At 49.4% G+C, this 13,061-nt stretch overlaps 8 protein-coding genes across 8 annotated transcripts; 2 read left to right on the forward strand and 6 right to left on the reverse strand.

The window, feature by feature from the left end:
* Positions 1-470: 470 nt before the first annotated feature.
* N7529_012025 (Major facilitator superfamily domain general substrate transporter) lies at positions 471-1,807 on the reverse strand (the record flags this gene model as incomplete). The annotated part of the gene is made up of 2 exons (XM_057247551.1): positions 471-651; positions 720-1,807. 2 exons carry the CDS (start codon positions 1,805-1,807, stop codon positions 471-473), a joined length of 1,269 nt encoding a protein of 422 aa, XP_057092900.1.
* A 109-nt stretch (positions 1,808-1,916) lies between these two features.
* N7529_012026 (uncharacterized protein) lies at positions 1,917-2,210 on the reverse strand (the record flags this gene model as incomplete). Its single annotated transcript, XM_057247552.1, has 2 exons — positions 1,917-2,042; positions 2,121-2,210. 2 exons carry the CDS (start codon positions 2,208-2,210, stop codon positions 1,917-1,919), a joined length of 216 nt encoding a protein of 71 aa, XP_057092901.1.
* A 529-nt stretch (positions 2,211-2,739) lies between these two features.
* Positions 2,740-4,170, reverse strand: N7529_012027 (putative nuclear envelope protein Brr6; the record flags this gene model as incomplete). The annotated part of the gene is made up of 3 exons (XM_057247553.1): positions 2,740-3,054; positions 3,107-4,008; positions 4,062-4,170. 3 exons carry the CDS (start codon positions 4,168-4,170, stop codon positions 2,740-2,742), a joined length of 1,326 nt encoding a protein of 441 aa, XP_057092902.1.
* A 358-nt stretch (positions 4,171-4,528) lies between these two features.
* Positions 4,529-5,536, reverse strand: cwc26 (putative cell cycle control protein (Cwf26); the record flags this gene model as incomplete). Its single annotated transcript, XM_057247554.1, has 1 exon — positions 4,529-5,536. The coding sequence occupies one exon, from the start codon at positions 5,534-5,536 to the stop codon at positions 4,529-4,531; it is 1,008 nt and encodes a 335-aa protein (XP_057092903.1).
* A 234-nt stretch (positions 5,537-5,770) lies between these two features.
* On the forward strand, positions 5,771-6,311 carry N7529_012029 (MGMT family protein; the record flags this gene model as incomplete). The annotated part of the gene is made up of 3 exons (XM_057247555.1): positions 5,771-5,885; positions 5,941-6,067; positions 6,161-6,311. 3 exons carry the CDS (start codon positions 5,771-5,773, stop codon positions 6,309-6,311), a joined length of 393 nt encoding a protein of 130 aa, XP_057092904.1.
* A 463-nt stretch (positions 6,312-6,774) lies between these two features.
* N7529_012030 (serine/threonine-protein kinase) lies at positions 6,775-8,711 on the reverse strand (the record flags this gene model as incomplete). The annotated part of the gene is made up of 5 exons (XM_057247556.1): positions 6,775-7,212; positions 7,267-7,501; positions 7,552-7,633; positions 7,698-8,497; positions 8,557-8,711. The coding sequence occupies 5 exons, from the start codon at positions 8,709-8,711 to the stop codon at positions 6,775-6,777; spliced, it is 1,710 nt and encodes a 569-aa protein (XP_057092905.1).
* Positions 8,712-9,655: 944 nt separating this feature from the next.
* On the forward strand, positions 9,656-10,756 carry N7529_012031 (metallophosphatase domain-containing protein; the record flags this gene model as incomplete). Its single annotated transcript, XM_057247557.1, has 1 exon — positions 9,656-10,756. One exon carries the CDS (start codon positions 9,656-9,658, stop codon positions 10,754-10,756), a length of 1,101 nt encoding a protein of 366 aa, XP_057092906.1.
* A 972-nt stretch (positions 10,757-11,728) lies between these two features.
* On the reverse strand, positions 11,729-12,853 carry N7529_012032 (long-chain fatty-acid-CoA ligase; the record flags this gene model as incomplete). Its single annotated transcript, XM_057247558.1, has 3 exons — positions 11,729-12,479; positions 12,538-12,580; positions 12,631-12,853. 3 exons carry the CDS (start codon positions 12,851-12,853, stop codon positions 11,729-11,731), a joined length of 1,017 nt encoding a protein of 338 aa, XP_057092907.1.
* Positions 12,854-13,061: the final 208 nt, after the last annotated feature.

Genomic DNA, 13,061 nt, shown 5'->3' on the forward strand with positions numbered 1-13,061 from the left:
TTTTTGGCTCTGCTGAAAGCGCATAAGCTTCTTTATATATGACAAAGAGGTGGATAACTGCTGACAGTCACATCTTGCCCCAGAAATGGCAAATGGCGGATTTACGTCAGAATGAATACGACTGTTCCTCTTTGCGCTATATGCCCTTGATTTTGGGCGATATCAATTCGAAGTTCAAGAATTTTGGGACCCCCCTGGGCATGTATTTGAGATACAAAAGTGCGGAATTCGATGTAGGGTGCCAGTTGTACCTAGTATCGATATATATTGGAGCTTAGTGTGCACTTACGTGGAACTTGAATTGATCACCTACTTATGATATTTCATCGTTGCGAGATTTGCAGAATATCGACAAAAGGCCCAAGTTTTTGGAAAATTATGCTTTATTTTTGTCTCTATTTTATTCACATTTAGTGTTCGATGTAGATTTGTGCTCATGTTCGTCGCATTTCGTCATGGCCATGTCAGGGCTAAACAGCCGGCGCCTGGACCTTTTCCTCCAATTTGCCTCTCTTGTTTTGGAGTAGTTTCACAACAATGAAACAGCTCAATCCGGCTGCATATGCGCATCCAGCAAACGAAATCAATCCCCAGTACGCGCCCTCGCAGCGATGGATAATCTCTCCGGCAATAGGGACGCCAGTCAATGCCCTAATACGATAGATTAGACAAGGTTCCTCGAACGCTAGAATATAGTTTCCAATAAAAGGTGCACTTACCCAAAGCTGACAATGGTATACACAGTCGTATAGTACCGTCCATAGTTTTCAACAGGGCATAATTCTCCCACACAGACAGGAACAAGGCTGATATTACTGCCACTAGCAAATCCAAATACAACAGAGAATATAATCACAGCAACCATGTTCCCATTTGCAGGCATCCAAATGCCTAATACAGAGATCAGACAAAGGATGTTTGTCAATATCAACGTGTTGAATCGACCAATTCGATCGGCGATGATGCCCGGAAGCCATCGACCAGGGAAAGAGCCTGCATTCAAAAAGACAACCATCAAATACGACATGCGGGGAGAAACTCCGCTCGCAATTGAGTACGAAGCTATGTATTCAAGAGGAATAAAGAAGCCCCATTCAATGAAAAACACGCCAATGGTCGTCAGTGCAAGAACAGGATCTTTAAGAATAGTCAGATCGGGTAGGAACACCTTGAGAGATGGTCGCTCCGGGATCTTAGATGGGAGGTTCGCTCGCACGAGAACCAATCCAGGTATCAAGAGGATGAGAGTGATCAGGCCAACGACACGACTTGCCCAGGCAAATCCAATCTCAGGAGCGAGGTACTCCAAAACCAGAGGGAAGATCACGCCGCCGATACTACCACCCGCCAAGGCGAGACCTGTAGCCGCGCCGCGGCGCTTGAAGAAGAAATGGCCGATGCTGGCGACGGGAACGATGAATATAAAAGATGTTCCCATTCCGCCTAGGATCCCTATGACGATCAGGAAATGCCAGTATTCCTGACAAAAGCCCATGAGAATAAACGTCAGGACTAACAGGCTTGATCCTATCCACATCAGTAGCCTGGGACCTTTGATATCGAAGATGGGACCGATTTGGATACCGCAGAAGAAGACGAGAAAGTTGTAGATTCCGAAGATCCACCCGATCTGACCTTCGCTGATGTGTGAGAGTTGGTGTGTTGAGATCCACGCCTGATAGATCCCGATGCTGTTCATCAGACCGAGTCCGCCCATTATGGCGCTGAAACTGCCTGCTACCACGAGGTTGCCGATGAGGCCCCCTTCCGGGCAAGAGGCTGAGTCAATCTTCGGTTCGACGTGCATTATAGGCTATGGAGAGGAGAAAAGAGATTCTTTATTGAAGCCTTCTATGCAAAGAAATATACGGATGCTCAGCGTCTTTTAACTACTCCATGGTGGATAATCTAAATTTTCATCTGTAAGACTTTTCCCAGCTCGGCCATTTCATACTTCCACATGGATGCATGCCGTCTGACAGCGGGACTGGTAAATCGCCGAGGATAATGAGGACATCGGGAACGGGTTCCTCTCCTCGGACCTTGTTGCATCAATTAAGGGACCAGCGAATGAAAGCAGTGGGAAGATTATCTGATGAAGACACCGGAATCAGTCATACTTCGGGTGGCTCCGTGGCAAAGTCGATCCTATGGGTCGCAGCCGCCGATGGCCGAGCTCGGCCACCGGCCAACGTTGGCCGAATCGGCATCGGCGAAGTAGCATGTAGCATGAAACAGGAAGGCTATCGAGTAGAATGCATGTGAGTTTGCCCAATTTCCTCACATGAGGTCAATGGAAAGTACGAGCAAGAGTTTGCTATGGATTATTCAAACCCGACTTCGCCGACGGCCAAACGTCATTGCGGCAGACCCACAAGCTCTCTCGATATCTTGGTTTGGAGACTACGAAAACAAAATGTTGCATGCTTGGCAGGCCATGCATGATACGCGAGAATGTGAGTTGAGAAAAGAAACCTTCATAGAGATCGATGCCAGGAAGACCCAACAATGGGAGATAGAAAGACATAATAAAGAAACGTATAGCCATCGGGGATAAATCAGTCCAAGACAAATACAAGAAAGAAAAACACCATGACAATGGTATAAGATAATAGAAATAGTACCAGACCAATTCAAATTGGCAATCCTAACCCCGACTTTCCCCGTATATGCTGCCAAACCCCGTTGCAAAAGAAAGACGCCGACCACACTCATATGCCGATTCCAATGGCACACTCTTCAGGCAAACCGGCGCTTGGTTGGGCTTGGTGTGCGGAGGTGCTGTTCACGCTCACGACTGCGCTCGGTTACAAACTCCATTGACCTTGAGTTCTCGAGCAACAGAGGCTGATCTGGCTTCTCGTCGTAGCCTTGGTTCTGCCGATGGTCTTGTTGTCCATAGTACCCGAAAGCGGGGTTTTGTTGCAGCTGAGGATGCATGGGTTGGGGTGGGGGTTGTTGAGCGTAGTGCTGCTGTTGGAGACGATGTCTGAATGAGCGGAATGACCAGTTACTGACGACTGTGACGGTGGAGATAGTTGCAAGAAAGCATAGCTAGATAATGGATTAGCATAAGAGCGCAGAAGAAATTCAAGGATAAAATTACAATTGCTTTCCAGCTGATGGGATCAATGAAGCTGTTGATGATGATGGCCATGGTATGCGCGGACACCTTGGCCCGGCCGACCTTCGCCGGGTCGCGATTCATGCAGCGCTCCCAGTTCTCGCAGATCGTTTCCAGGGCCGGTGCGCGGGTCGGTCGCCCGCAGTCGTTGTCCAGGTAGCTCTTCGTGCAGACGGCCATGTCCGCCAAGATGGTATCGGACATTTCCTGCGCGGCTTGCTCGAACTCGCCGCGAATCGCCGAGACAAACCCGAAAACAATGTACACCGCGAGAGAGAAGAGAGCCAGATTGACGACCAGCTGGGCCCACCATGATAGGATGGCGGGGACATTCGGGTGTGCTTCGAGCATGCTGAAGAATTCAGACCACGTTGATACGCGCGAGCTCTTCTCGGTCGGTTGATTGCCTTGTTTCGTCAATTTCGTCGACTGCTCCTCCCTGCTCCTGGGTCGGTCGTCCTCGCTCTCGTCGTCGCTGTCGACTTTTATCCTTCGCCCGAGTTCCCTATCTCTGCGTCGCTTCTTCTGTATGCGGTTGACGGCTGCGTTGGAGTGGTGGGTCAATCGGGGGATTTGCCCTCGCCCTGGACTTTGCGGTGCCTTGCTGAAGTTGAACATCGATCCAATTCCCTTCCCTGCCCTTGACGGCTGCTCGGGTGTATCCTCGTTGTCTGCGTACTCCGGTGATGACATATTCTCTGCTCCTGAAGAGAAATCCACGTCGAATTTCCGCGGTGTCATGAAGGAAGCTTGTCCAAACTTGGCTTTCGGCGATGGTGGTACGGGTTGTTTATTGGGTTGAGAGAAGAAGAAAGGTTGTGAGTTTGGTTGACGAAGAGATGGTAAAGACTGTTTTTGGGGGGAATCGAATGTGCTATGTGTTCCTGGCCGAGTATTAGCAAAATTGACTTGAAATGAAGGTCCTTGGGATGCCAACGTTTCTTGTCATGTTGTGCGCCGAGCTGCCAGAAGGGCGAACTGGCATCGCCGGCAGGTCTTGTCTCCCATTCAAATTCCATGGGACTTTCTCCCGTACGCTTGTCCATAGTTGCGACCAGAGTATATGTAGTGGGTGATGGTGAAGTTCAAACGGGAAGTTTTTTGTTTGGGGTAGGTAAACAACACCCGTAGCAACCTTGGCACTCTTTATCTCCGCCTAAGCCCTATCGGCTCTGGATGCATTGACCAAATTTCATCAATCCGGAGATCGTGCTGTTCTCAATTGTAATTTTGTCCAATTGCGCTTAGCTATTTGAGAAGAGTATTCGATAAATTGTATGCTCGGTGCTGAACAACTACCAAATTACCGTACACAAGTACCAACTATAAAATACAATATCACAATAGGATGATTCAATGCAAGAGGCGTCCAGCACCCAGAGATTAAATATGTCGTAGGAAAGTCTACTCATCCATCTGCCACTGATAATCCAAAGCCTCAAATCGACTCTTCTTATTCCTGGCCGCAAACCAATCCTTCTCGAACCCATTCGCTCGATCCACCCCATCCCACCGATGCCCAGGCCGAATCCCATACCTATTAGGCTGGAACGCGCCCCGATACAAAGGCTTTCCGGAAACACTAGCGCCCGCAGCTTTGCGCTCTGTCAAAAACTGCGCAGCGGGATCATTCCATCGATCCTGCGCCCTCATCTCGTCATTCATGATATCGTCATCAATTGTCCGCCCCAGAGGTATCGCTTTGACGTCTTGCAGTTCTTTTTTGCGGTCGGCGCGCTGCTGCCGCTGCACATCGCCCATCAGCGCCTCGCGCGCTTGTTCTTCTTTTTCGCGCTTTTCTTCTTCGGCCCGGCGTGCTTCTGCGCGTTTCATCGCTACATTGATGATTCGGCCCGAGGCGTCTCGGTAGATTGTTTCTTGAGCTTTTTCATTGGTGGAGGATGGGTCGCGGTACAGGGCTTCTTCGGCTTTCCGGCGCTTTTCTTGAGCTTTTACCATTGCCGCGGTTTGGGCGGCTGTTTGGAGACCACCGCGTGCGCCGGATTCCATTCGCCCTGCTCCATCATCTTCGTCGATTGTTGGGGCATCGTCGCCTTCTGCTTCTTGTTCGGCGACGCGTTCGGCTGCTGCTGAGGCGAGAATTGCATCGGCGGCGTCTTGTTCGGTTCCTTGGCCCGGCGCTGGTGCTCCGATGGTCTTCCAGCTTGATTTTTTCGCTCTGCGGAACTCGGCGCTTTGCGCAGAGGTGTCAACATATGGGCGGTCCTCATCATCTTGCTGTCGATTTCCTAATGAGGCGCGAATGTCTGGTGGGTCATCGTCGGCAATAATGAGACCGGAGCCTGAAGTGTCGACGGCTTTTGTCTTCTTGCGCTTCTTCTTCGGCCGCTCAGAAGCTGGGTCGGCAGTGAGGTAGTTTTTTGCTAGGTAATCGGCGAGCGAGCCTGGCATGATTTCGGTAGGCTGTTTGTGACGAGTGTCGAGTGCAGGTTGAGAGCTCGGTGATTTATCGATTGATAGTCGGAAGAACCTTTCCCCGAACTGTATGCCGACTAGCGCCCATGATTATCAATGTTGATATTTCGAGTTTGGAAGCTTCAATTAGATTGAGCGAATTTTAAGGTGAATCGTGGAGATATTTACTGACATCCCGTGTTAAATTTCCCTTTTTACTGCAAGCACAGAATGCCACACTCTGAGGAAGCAGAGTGGTGGGCCAATGCAGTCTACTCGGCCGTCCAAGAGATCCCCGCAGGCAAAGTGACATCCTACGGCCACATTGCACTGCTACTGGGTGAACGTATGGTAATGTTCTCTTCTTTATTGTAGACAAACTGACTCTGTTGGTTGGGTAGCCCAACGACCTCGACAGGTTGGTGTCTGTCTGAAGGTTCTCGCACCGGCCGAATCTGGTGCGCATTTCAACTCTGATACTGTGCCTTGGCAAAGAGTTATTAACTCCAAAGGAATGATATCGCACCGGTATGTCTCTATGGGAGCGTTGTCTTGGATTTTGTCTTTGTGTTCTGCACAAATATCTGCTTGATCAAAACTCTTGACTGACTTCCATGGCAGTGGACCCGGTAGCGCGCAGCGTCAAGCGGAAGGTCTTGAGGCAGAAGGCGTTGAGGTAACGACCGACAGCATGGGCGACATACACGTCGACCTGTCGCGATACGGGTGGTTCCCCAGCCGCCTTCCGAGCGAGGGAGCGGACGAGGAATGAGACCGAATAATATATGCTTTTCAATATTATTCTAGGTCATATCAATATACAATGAGTAGGTAATACAATGAATCAATGCAATCAGTGCATAAACTGCAATGACAGCATAATCAATTCATACACCACATACACCTAGTCTGTCTGGTAGAGTCTAAGGAGATGACTTCAACGACACTCGAGGAAAAGAAAAAGTAGTCCCATCAAGCCAATAAGAAATCCGATCAGAGTCTATGAAGGGAACCAAAAATCCAGGGCAAAAGGCGAGACAAGCATACGAGACTCGAAAAAACACCCCCAACTACCAAGAGACAAAAGAAGGAGAAAAGAAAAGACATAGAGCCGACCAGCAAGCATCCGCAAATGGAGAAGAAAAAAGGAAGAAGATCGTTAACTCACATCATCGCCATAAGGGCATGTCCGCAATAAAACCCAGCGAAAAACAAAACTAGGCTAACAAATGCGTTCATCGCTTCTTGACCTCAGTCGACCAGCCCTCGATGCCCTCGCCGCGCGTGCCAGGCTTAATCCCCAGATCAATACCCTCCATTCCAGGTGTATCCTTCATCCACTCGTGCGCGGCCATGCCGCCTGCGTTCGCGCGTTTCTCGGGTGACAGGTCTAGCATCGGGAGGAGAAGTTCGGCGATGCGCAACGCTTCTTCCATTGAATAGTGGTATTTTTCTCGTAGAACGTCTGGGAGAGCCCAGTGGCGTAGGCGGTGGATGTTGCGGAGCTCGCCTTTGCGGTTGAAGATCTCATTCGACCATTTGCCGTTCAAACTGACGGTTTTGGGGAATGGTCCTAGGAGCTCGATTATCTGGGCGATATGATCGTCGTCTTTGCCGTACTTTGTTCCTGATTGCGGGTCGAAGAGGTAGTCGCCTGTGATGAGCTCGAAGACCTGGATTTGTCAGGTTGGGATCGGTTGTCCGGGCATGTTGTGGGAGATGCTTACCATGCAGGCCATGCTCCATACGTCCGTGCTGGCTCCCCACTTTGACCCCAGAATGACTTCTGGTGAGCGGTATTGACGCGTTTGGATATCGTTTGTGAAGTGGTGGCCAACCCAGCAGGCATTGCCCAAATCCGCAATCTTGACGGAGATGATGTTGGCGTCGATTTCTTCTTCGACAGACTTGGTAGAGCCTTTGTCGAGAGAAATTCCAGATACCTCTCGCTCGAGAAGATCGCTATAGTCATGTTAGCTGGGTAATATCGCGACTGTTTCAGGGTCACGTACGCTGTCCTCTCTCGTTGATTCTGCTTCTCATCTTCCTCTTTCACGCCGAGCAAATCTTTCATAGAGGGAGCTTCAGTACTTGCTAGATGTATGTTAGTCCACTTAAGTTCCACGCAAGTTCCTGAATGCCATCCAAGGGAACTGACCTGAAGATTCATTGACCATCTGGTTGAGACTACTGTGTGAGTTAGGAGAAGTGTGTTTGCTGTCGAAGCTGAAGGTGGCATTGAGCGGACTGGGGAGTGGCTGGCTGCCTGTGATCAACGTGCGCCGACGTCTTCTCCCATTCCGGTTATCCTCTTTAGCCTCTTTCTTGGCCTCTTCCTGCACATGCGCCTTGACAATCTGCTCCACGTCACCGATCTCGATCAACACATTCTCGGGCTTCAGATCGGTGTGGATAATCCCGCACTCGCGATGCAGATAATCCAAGCCTAGCAATACTTGCTTTGTAATTTGCTTGACTAGCGGCATGGGAATACCCCGGTGGTTCCAGCGCTTGATCAGACCCAGAAGGTTCTCACCCAGGACTTCAAACACCATGCAGACATGGACACCATTGGGTCCCTTATGCTCGAATGAATCCAATAAACTGACGACGTGCTTTCGACCCGGGTGGGAGGGTTTGGCTTGGACGATTTTGCTGAGCAGTTTGATTTCGTCGATTGCAGTTTCCGTATAGTGGGCGGCCGATCGGACCACCTTCAGCGCAACGTGTTTACCGGTCGTGGTATCGCGCGATAACCAGACTGTCGAGAAGTGACCCCAACCCAGCTTGCGCACGATGACATAGCGATCGTTGTTGTATTTTTCGCCGACCGCGACCGGATGATATCCACCCTTGCAGTAATCTTCAGAGTCCTCTTCTTCCGCAGTGGCTTCAAGTTCTTCGCCGGATGATGAGGATGAGGATCGCGACGTCGATAGTTGGGGAGCAGCACCAGTTCTGTTCAATGAGTTAGTGGTGGGGGGCTCCAAGAAATTCAAAACACAGCACAAACATACGATTCCGTTGGAGTTCCTTCATTTGTGAGAATCGGCTTCAAGTCGGTACCCTTTCTCCTTTTCTTGCCACCATTGCCATTGGCAGCTGTTGCCGCGACGTTCGCCATTTGTTTGCCCTTGTTGAGCATCGCCTTTGTAAGATCGACTCCCTCCATGATGTGGAGATTTGGGAGGTCAAGCTGAGAGGGCGGGGCACACGGGCTTTTTGGTTGGCCCAGCGAAACTTAACAGGCGGTGGATTGAGGGGTGCAAGTTATTTTTTCTTCTTCTTCTTTTTCGTGTTCTTCTTTCAAAAAAAGATATCAACGAAAAAATTTCGATTTGAATGAGATGGGTTTAATAAAAATGAATCAATAGAAAGGGTAGAAATAATCGACTCGAAGAAAAAAGAGGCGGAAAAAATAGGCCAAGGCACCAGACAGAAAGTCCAGAGCGCCGATCTGATTGCAAAACCCACAAGAATTATAATCTGTAGATATCCAAATGGTTGGTGCTTTTGATTTCCAACAGAATCAAGTGAAAAAGAACCTTGGAAGGGAAAAAAAGAGATGAATTGTTATCGATGTTGCGGTAGTATTCCGCAAGCAGCCAGTGGCAAATCTTCGCTGCATCGAGGCACTAAATAAACATCACTTGATGCTCCATGATATATCTTCCCATGCATAATGGGTTGTACGTATAGATGTAGAAGTATACAAGAGAGAAGACCAAAAGAACATTTGAAACAAGTTGCTGATTTGTGAAAAAGGTCACCCGTACTTCAAGAAACACTGCCAACCCCAACAAGTCGGAGGTATAAGTAACCAACATGCAGCCTTGGAATATGTTAACGCTGATTAGTTTTTGATAATTAATTTCTTTAATTTGTTGAACTACTCGTAAGTATCATTTCTTCTTTCTTAACATAGATATATAATACTTCCAAGGTTTGAATAAATACATATGTGTACAATATACCTACATTGTAGGTATGAATATACTAGTACCACATGCCAATCCCCGCTTTTAAAGCTCCGGTGGATTCTTTAGCCTCTTCTCTCTTTGGACTTTCGGGATTCTGGCCTCTCTGGACTTGGTTCTTTCTGGTCACTCTACAACCATGGCTAGTCCATTTCATCGCCGTCCAATTCCTGACTACTTCATTGCTTCTCCCCTGGTAGCTCTTCTTTACCCGGTTCACCAAATACTTCTCCGTTTGCGTGGACCTCCCCGACTCCCTCCGCCAGATGTCCAACCAATCCGGGTAGTCTGCATATCCGACACCCACACCCTCGAATGGCCAGAAGTGCCAGATGGAGACCTCCTCATCCACGCTGGTGACCTATGCAATGATGGCTCTGTCCGCGAGATCCAAGCTACAGTCGATTGGCTCCGAAGTCTCCCCCATCCTCACAAGATAGCCATCGGCGGAAATCACGATAGCTACTTCGACCTGCGATCACGTCTAGACGAAGACCGCGATGACCCATCCTCTTCCCCCTCGTTCGCCGCAGTCTCCTCAACAGCCTCAATCCACTCCCTCGATCTCTCCTCCCGTATCGACTGGGGTGATATCCACTACCTCCAACACTCGGCAATCACCCTCTCCTTCAAAAATACCTCGGTCCCGTCCCAAACAACACCCCTCACAAGTTCCCACTCCAGAGCTCTCACCATCTACGGTGCCCCCCAAATTCCAGCCATCGTCCCCTTCGGCCCAGAACACGCCTTCACCTACCCGCCTCACCACGATGCTTGGTCTGGCACCATCCCCCAAGAAACAGACATCCTAGTCACCCACACCCCACCCCAATCCCACCTCGACCTCTCCCCCATCTTCTCAATCGGCTGTCCAAATCTTCTCGCCGAGTCATGGCGCGTCCGTCCAGCCCTCCACGTCTTCGGCCACGTCCACGAATCCGCAGGCCAAGAACCTGTTTTCTGGGACGAGGCCCAGCGCGCCTGGGAGAGGCTGTGTGCTTCGCGTCGGTGTCGTGCGCGATTGACCCGTCTTGCGTCGTTGGCGGGCTTCCTCCGTGATCTGTTTGATCTGACCGCGTGGGTGGATGCCGCGCGGGTTATTGGATACGGTATCCTAGGGGTGATCTGGGCGCATGTTTGGGGCGGTGAGAATCGTGGCGGTGGGTGGATGGTTAATGCTGCTTGTATGTATCGTGACAGTGGGCGTTTGGGGAACCCGCCTAGGGTTTTTAATCTGTAATTATTTTGCATAGGTTGCCTTGGTGATCTATTATTTGGGCCGCTTTTGTGGTGATTGTATCTAGCAGCTGAGCGGTATACCCATGCTATTCGAGTGGCCTTCCGGGTCTCATTTTGTCTTGTTGGATTGGAGTAACACGTGTTAGTTAAAAATGTACATTTTGCAGGAATACAGAAGAATTTACAATTGGACACGATACATATGCACATCTCTCTAGAGCTTCTGGCTGTACTAATATATATGTAGGTATATCATGTTACGGTTTCCATCAAAAGATAAAGCGAGGTGTGTTCTAATCGGGCCAGCCCTTGGATGGGAACAATCTCTCATGACGAATTGAAAGCAACATTAACCACATACTCCGTATAGGTCCATCAAAATATATCAGCCACATATTTCACACGTTTGCAATCGCCTTCCAAGGTTTGGACAGGAATCGCCGCCCCAGGGTACATCCATAAAGTGCATTAGACTAGATACTACTTGGAAGCCCTGGAGATATATTGTAAAGTAGATGAATTCAAAGCAATGTTGGAATGGTCAGATATTTAAGTTAACTAAACAGATGCCGCATTCAGTAGCAAGGATATGTAACCCTTATAGATAACTATATTTCACTCATAGTACCAACCTAATGATTCTTGCAATGCCCAGCAGCCAACTCTCTCAACAAATGCTTCTGATGCTTTCCACTACCCGTCTTGGGAAAATCAAGACAAACCCCATCAGGCCCAACCCAAAAGATAACCTGCGGAGTTCGAGACCACCCCATGGTGGGCATTACCCAGTCTTGAATTTCCTGCAGCCCAGGCCTGCAGATGGATCCCTCTGAAGCCTTCAAAAAACAGCCTACCACCTCACCATATTTGGGGTCTGGCGTTCCCACCACACACACTTCTGCAATTGAGGGGTGAGCGAGTAGTCGCTCTTCGATTTCGACAGGGAAGATATTTTCACCACCTACTTTCTCAGTCACTCGCTTTCCGCATTCCAGGATATAAGACGAAACATACCACGAATAATAATATCTTTGATCCGGCCCGTGATGCGGCAGTATCCACGGTCATCGATCATCCCTTCATCACCGGTATGCATCCACACAACCCCATTCTCATCCTTCTTCATAACCTCATTGGTCCTTTCCTCATCATCCAAGTACCCCTTCTGCAAAGCATACCCAGACGAACAAAGCTCACCTCTCTCCCCGATGTCCAGCACCCGACCCATCTTATCAACCACCTTTGCTGCTGTATGGGGCATGACCCGACCAACAGTCGCAACCCGCATCTCGACGGGATCCTCAAAGGTCGACATAAACGTCACAGGACTCGTCTCCGTCATGCCGTACGCGATTAACACTGTCTCAATGCCCATCTGCTCTTTCAGTTTGGTCATTAGGGCTAGTGGAACTGTGGAGCCTGCGGCTAGGCCTTTGCGTAGTGTGTTGATTGCGTATTTCTGGGTTTGATTGGCCTCGAGCTCGGCGATGAACATTGTTGGTACACCGTAGATAGTTGTGCACTTTTCAGAGACAATGGAGTCCAGCACGAGCTTCGCGTCGAAGTGGTCGGAGGGGAAGACAATTGTGCAGCCGTGGATCAGGGACGCCAGAAATCCCATTACTAGGCCGAAGCAGTGGAATAGAGGTGGGGGACAGCAGATTATGTCTTCTGGTGACAGTTGGAGGTTTTCGCCCACGAAGCGTGCGTTGTTGAGGATGTTACTGTAGTTCGATGTGAGTTGTGGTGGGAAATATCGCGAGGTATATTATTGGGACTTACATGTGTGTTAGCATTGACGCTTTTGCCGCGCCGGTTGTGCCTGCTCAGGGTCAGCAGAGAAGGGGAAGCGGCACAAAAATGAGTCCTACTTACCAGATGTAAACTGTAGGCTGGCAATATCTGAAGGTTGGACCGAGTTCATGGCCGCATCGTATAAACCACCTGAACAGACAGCCGAGGAGAGAAAGCCCTCATAATCCTCGTTTAGCATGGGCTCTTGAACAAAAGAACCGTCGCCGAGAGTAATGACGCGATCCAGGTCTGATAGGGAAGAGCGGTTGGTCGTCGAGTTCAACAACCTGAAGTGCTCATCCATACTACGGCATCCGATGTTGGAAGCAAGAAACAAGACACGACATTCTAGATCATGCCACTCCAGTTAACCCAAAGTCGTTAAGTAGCTGTCTTGTTTCAGGTCCACCTACTTGTCTTCTCCAATGCATTGTATAGCTCCCAGGGTTTGTATGTGGTATGGAGTACCAGAACTGAGCACCCAATTAAAGCCCCTCCAATGACGACTTCAA

The sequence above is a fragment of the Penicillium soppii genome (assembly GCF_028829465.1).
Source record: "Penicillium soppii strain IBT 18220 chromosome Unknown utg000010l, whole genome shotgun sequence".
Lineage (NCBI taxonomy): Eukaryota > Fungi > Ascomycota > Eurotiomycetes > Eurotiales > Aspergillaceae > Penicillium > Penicillium soppii.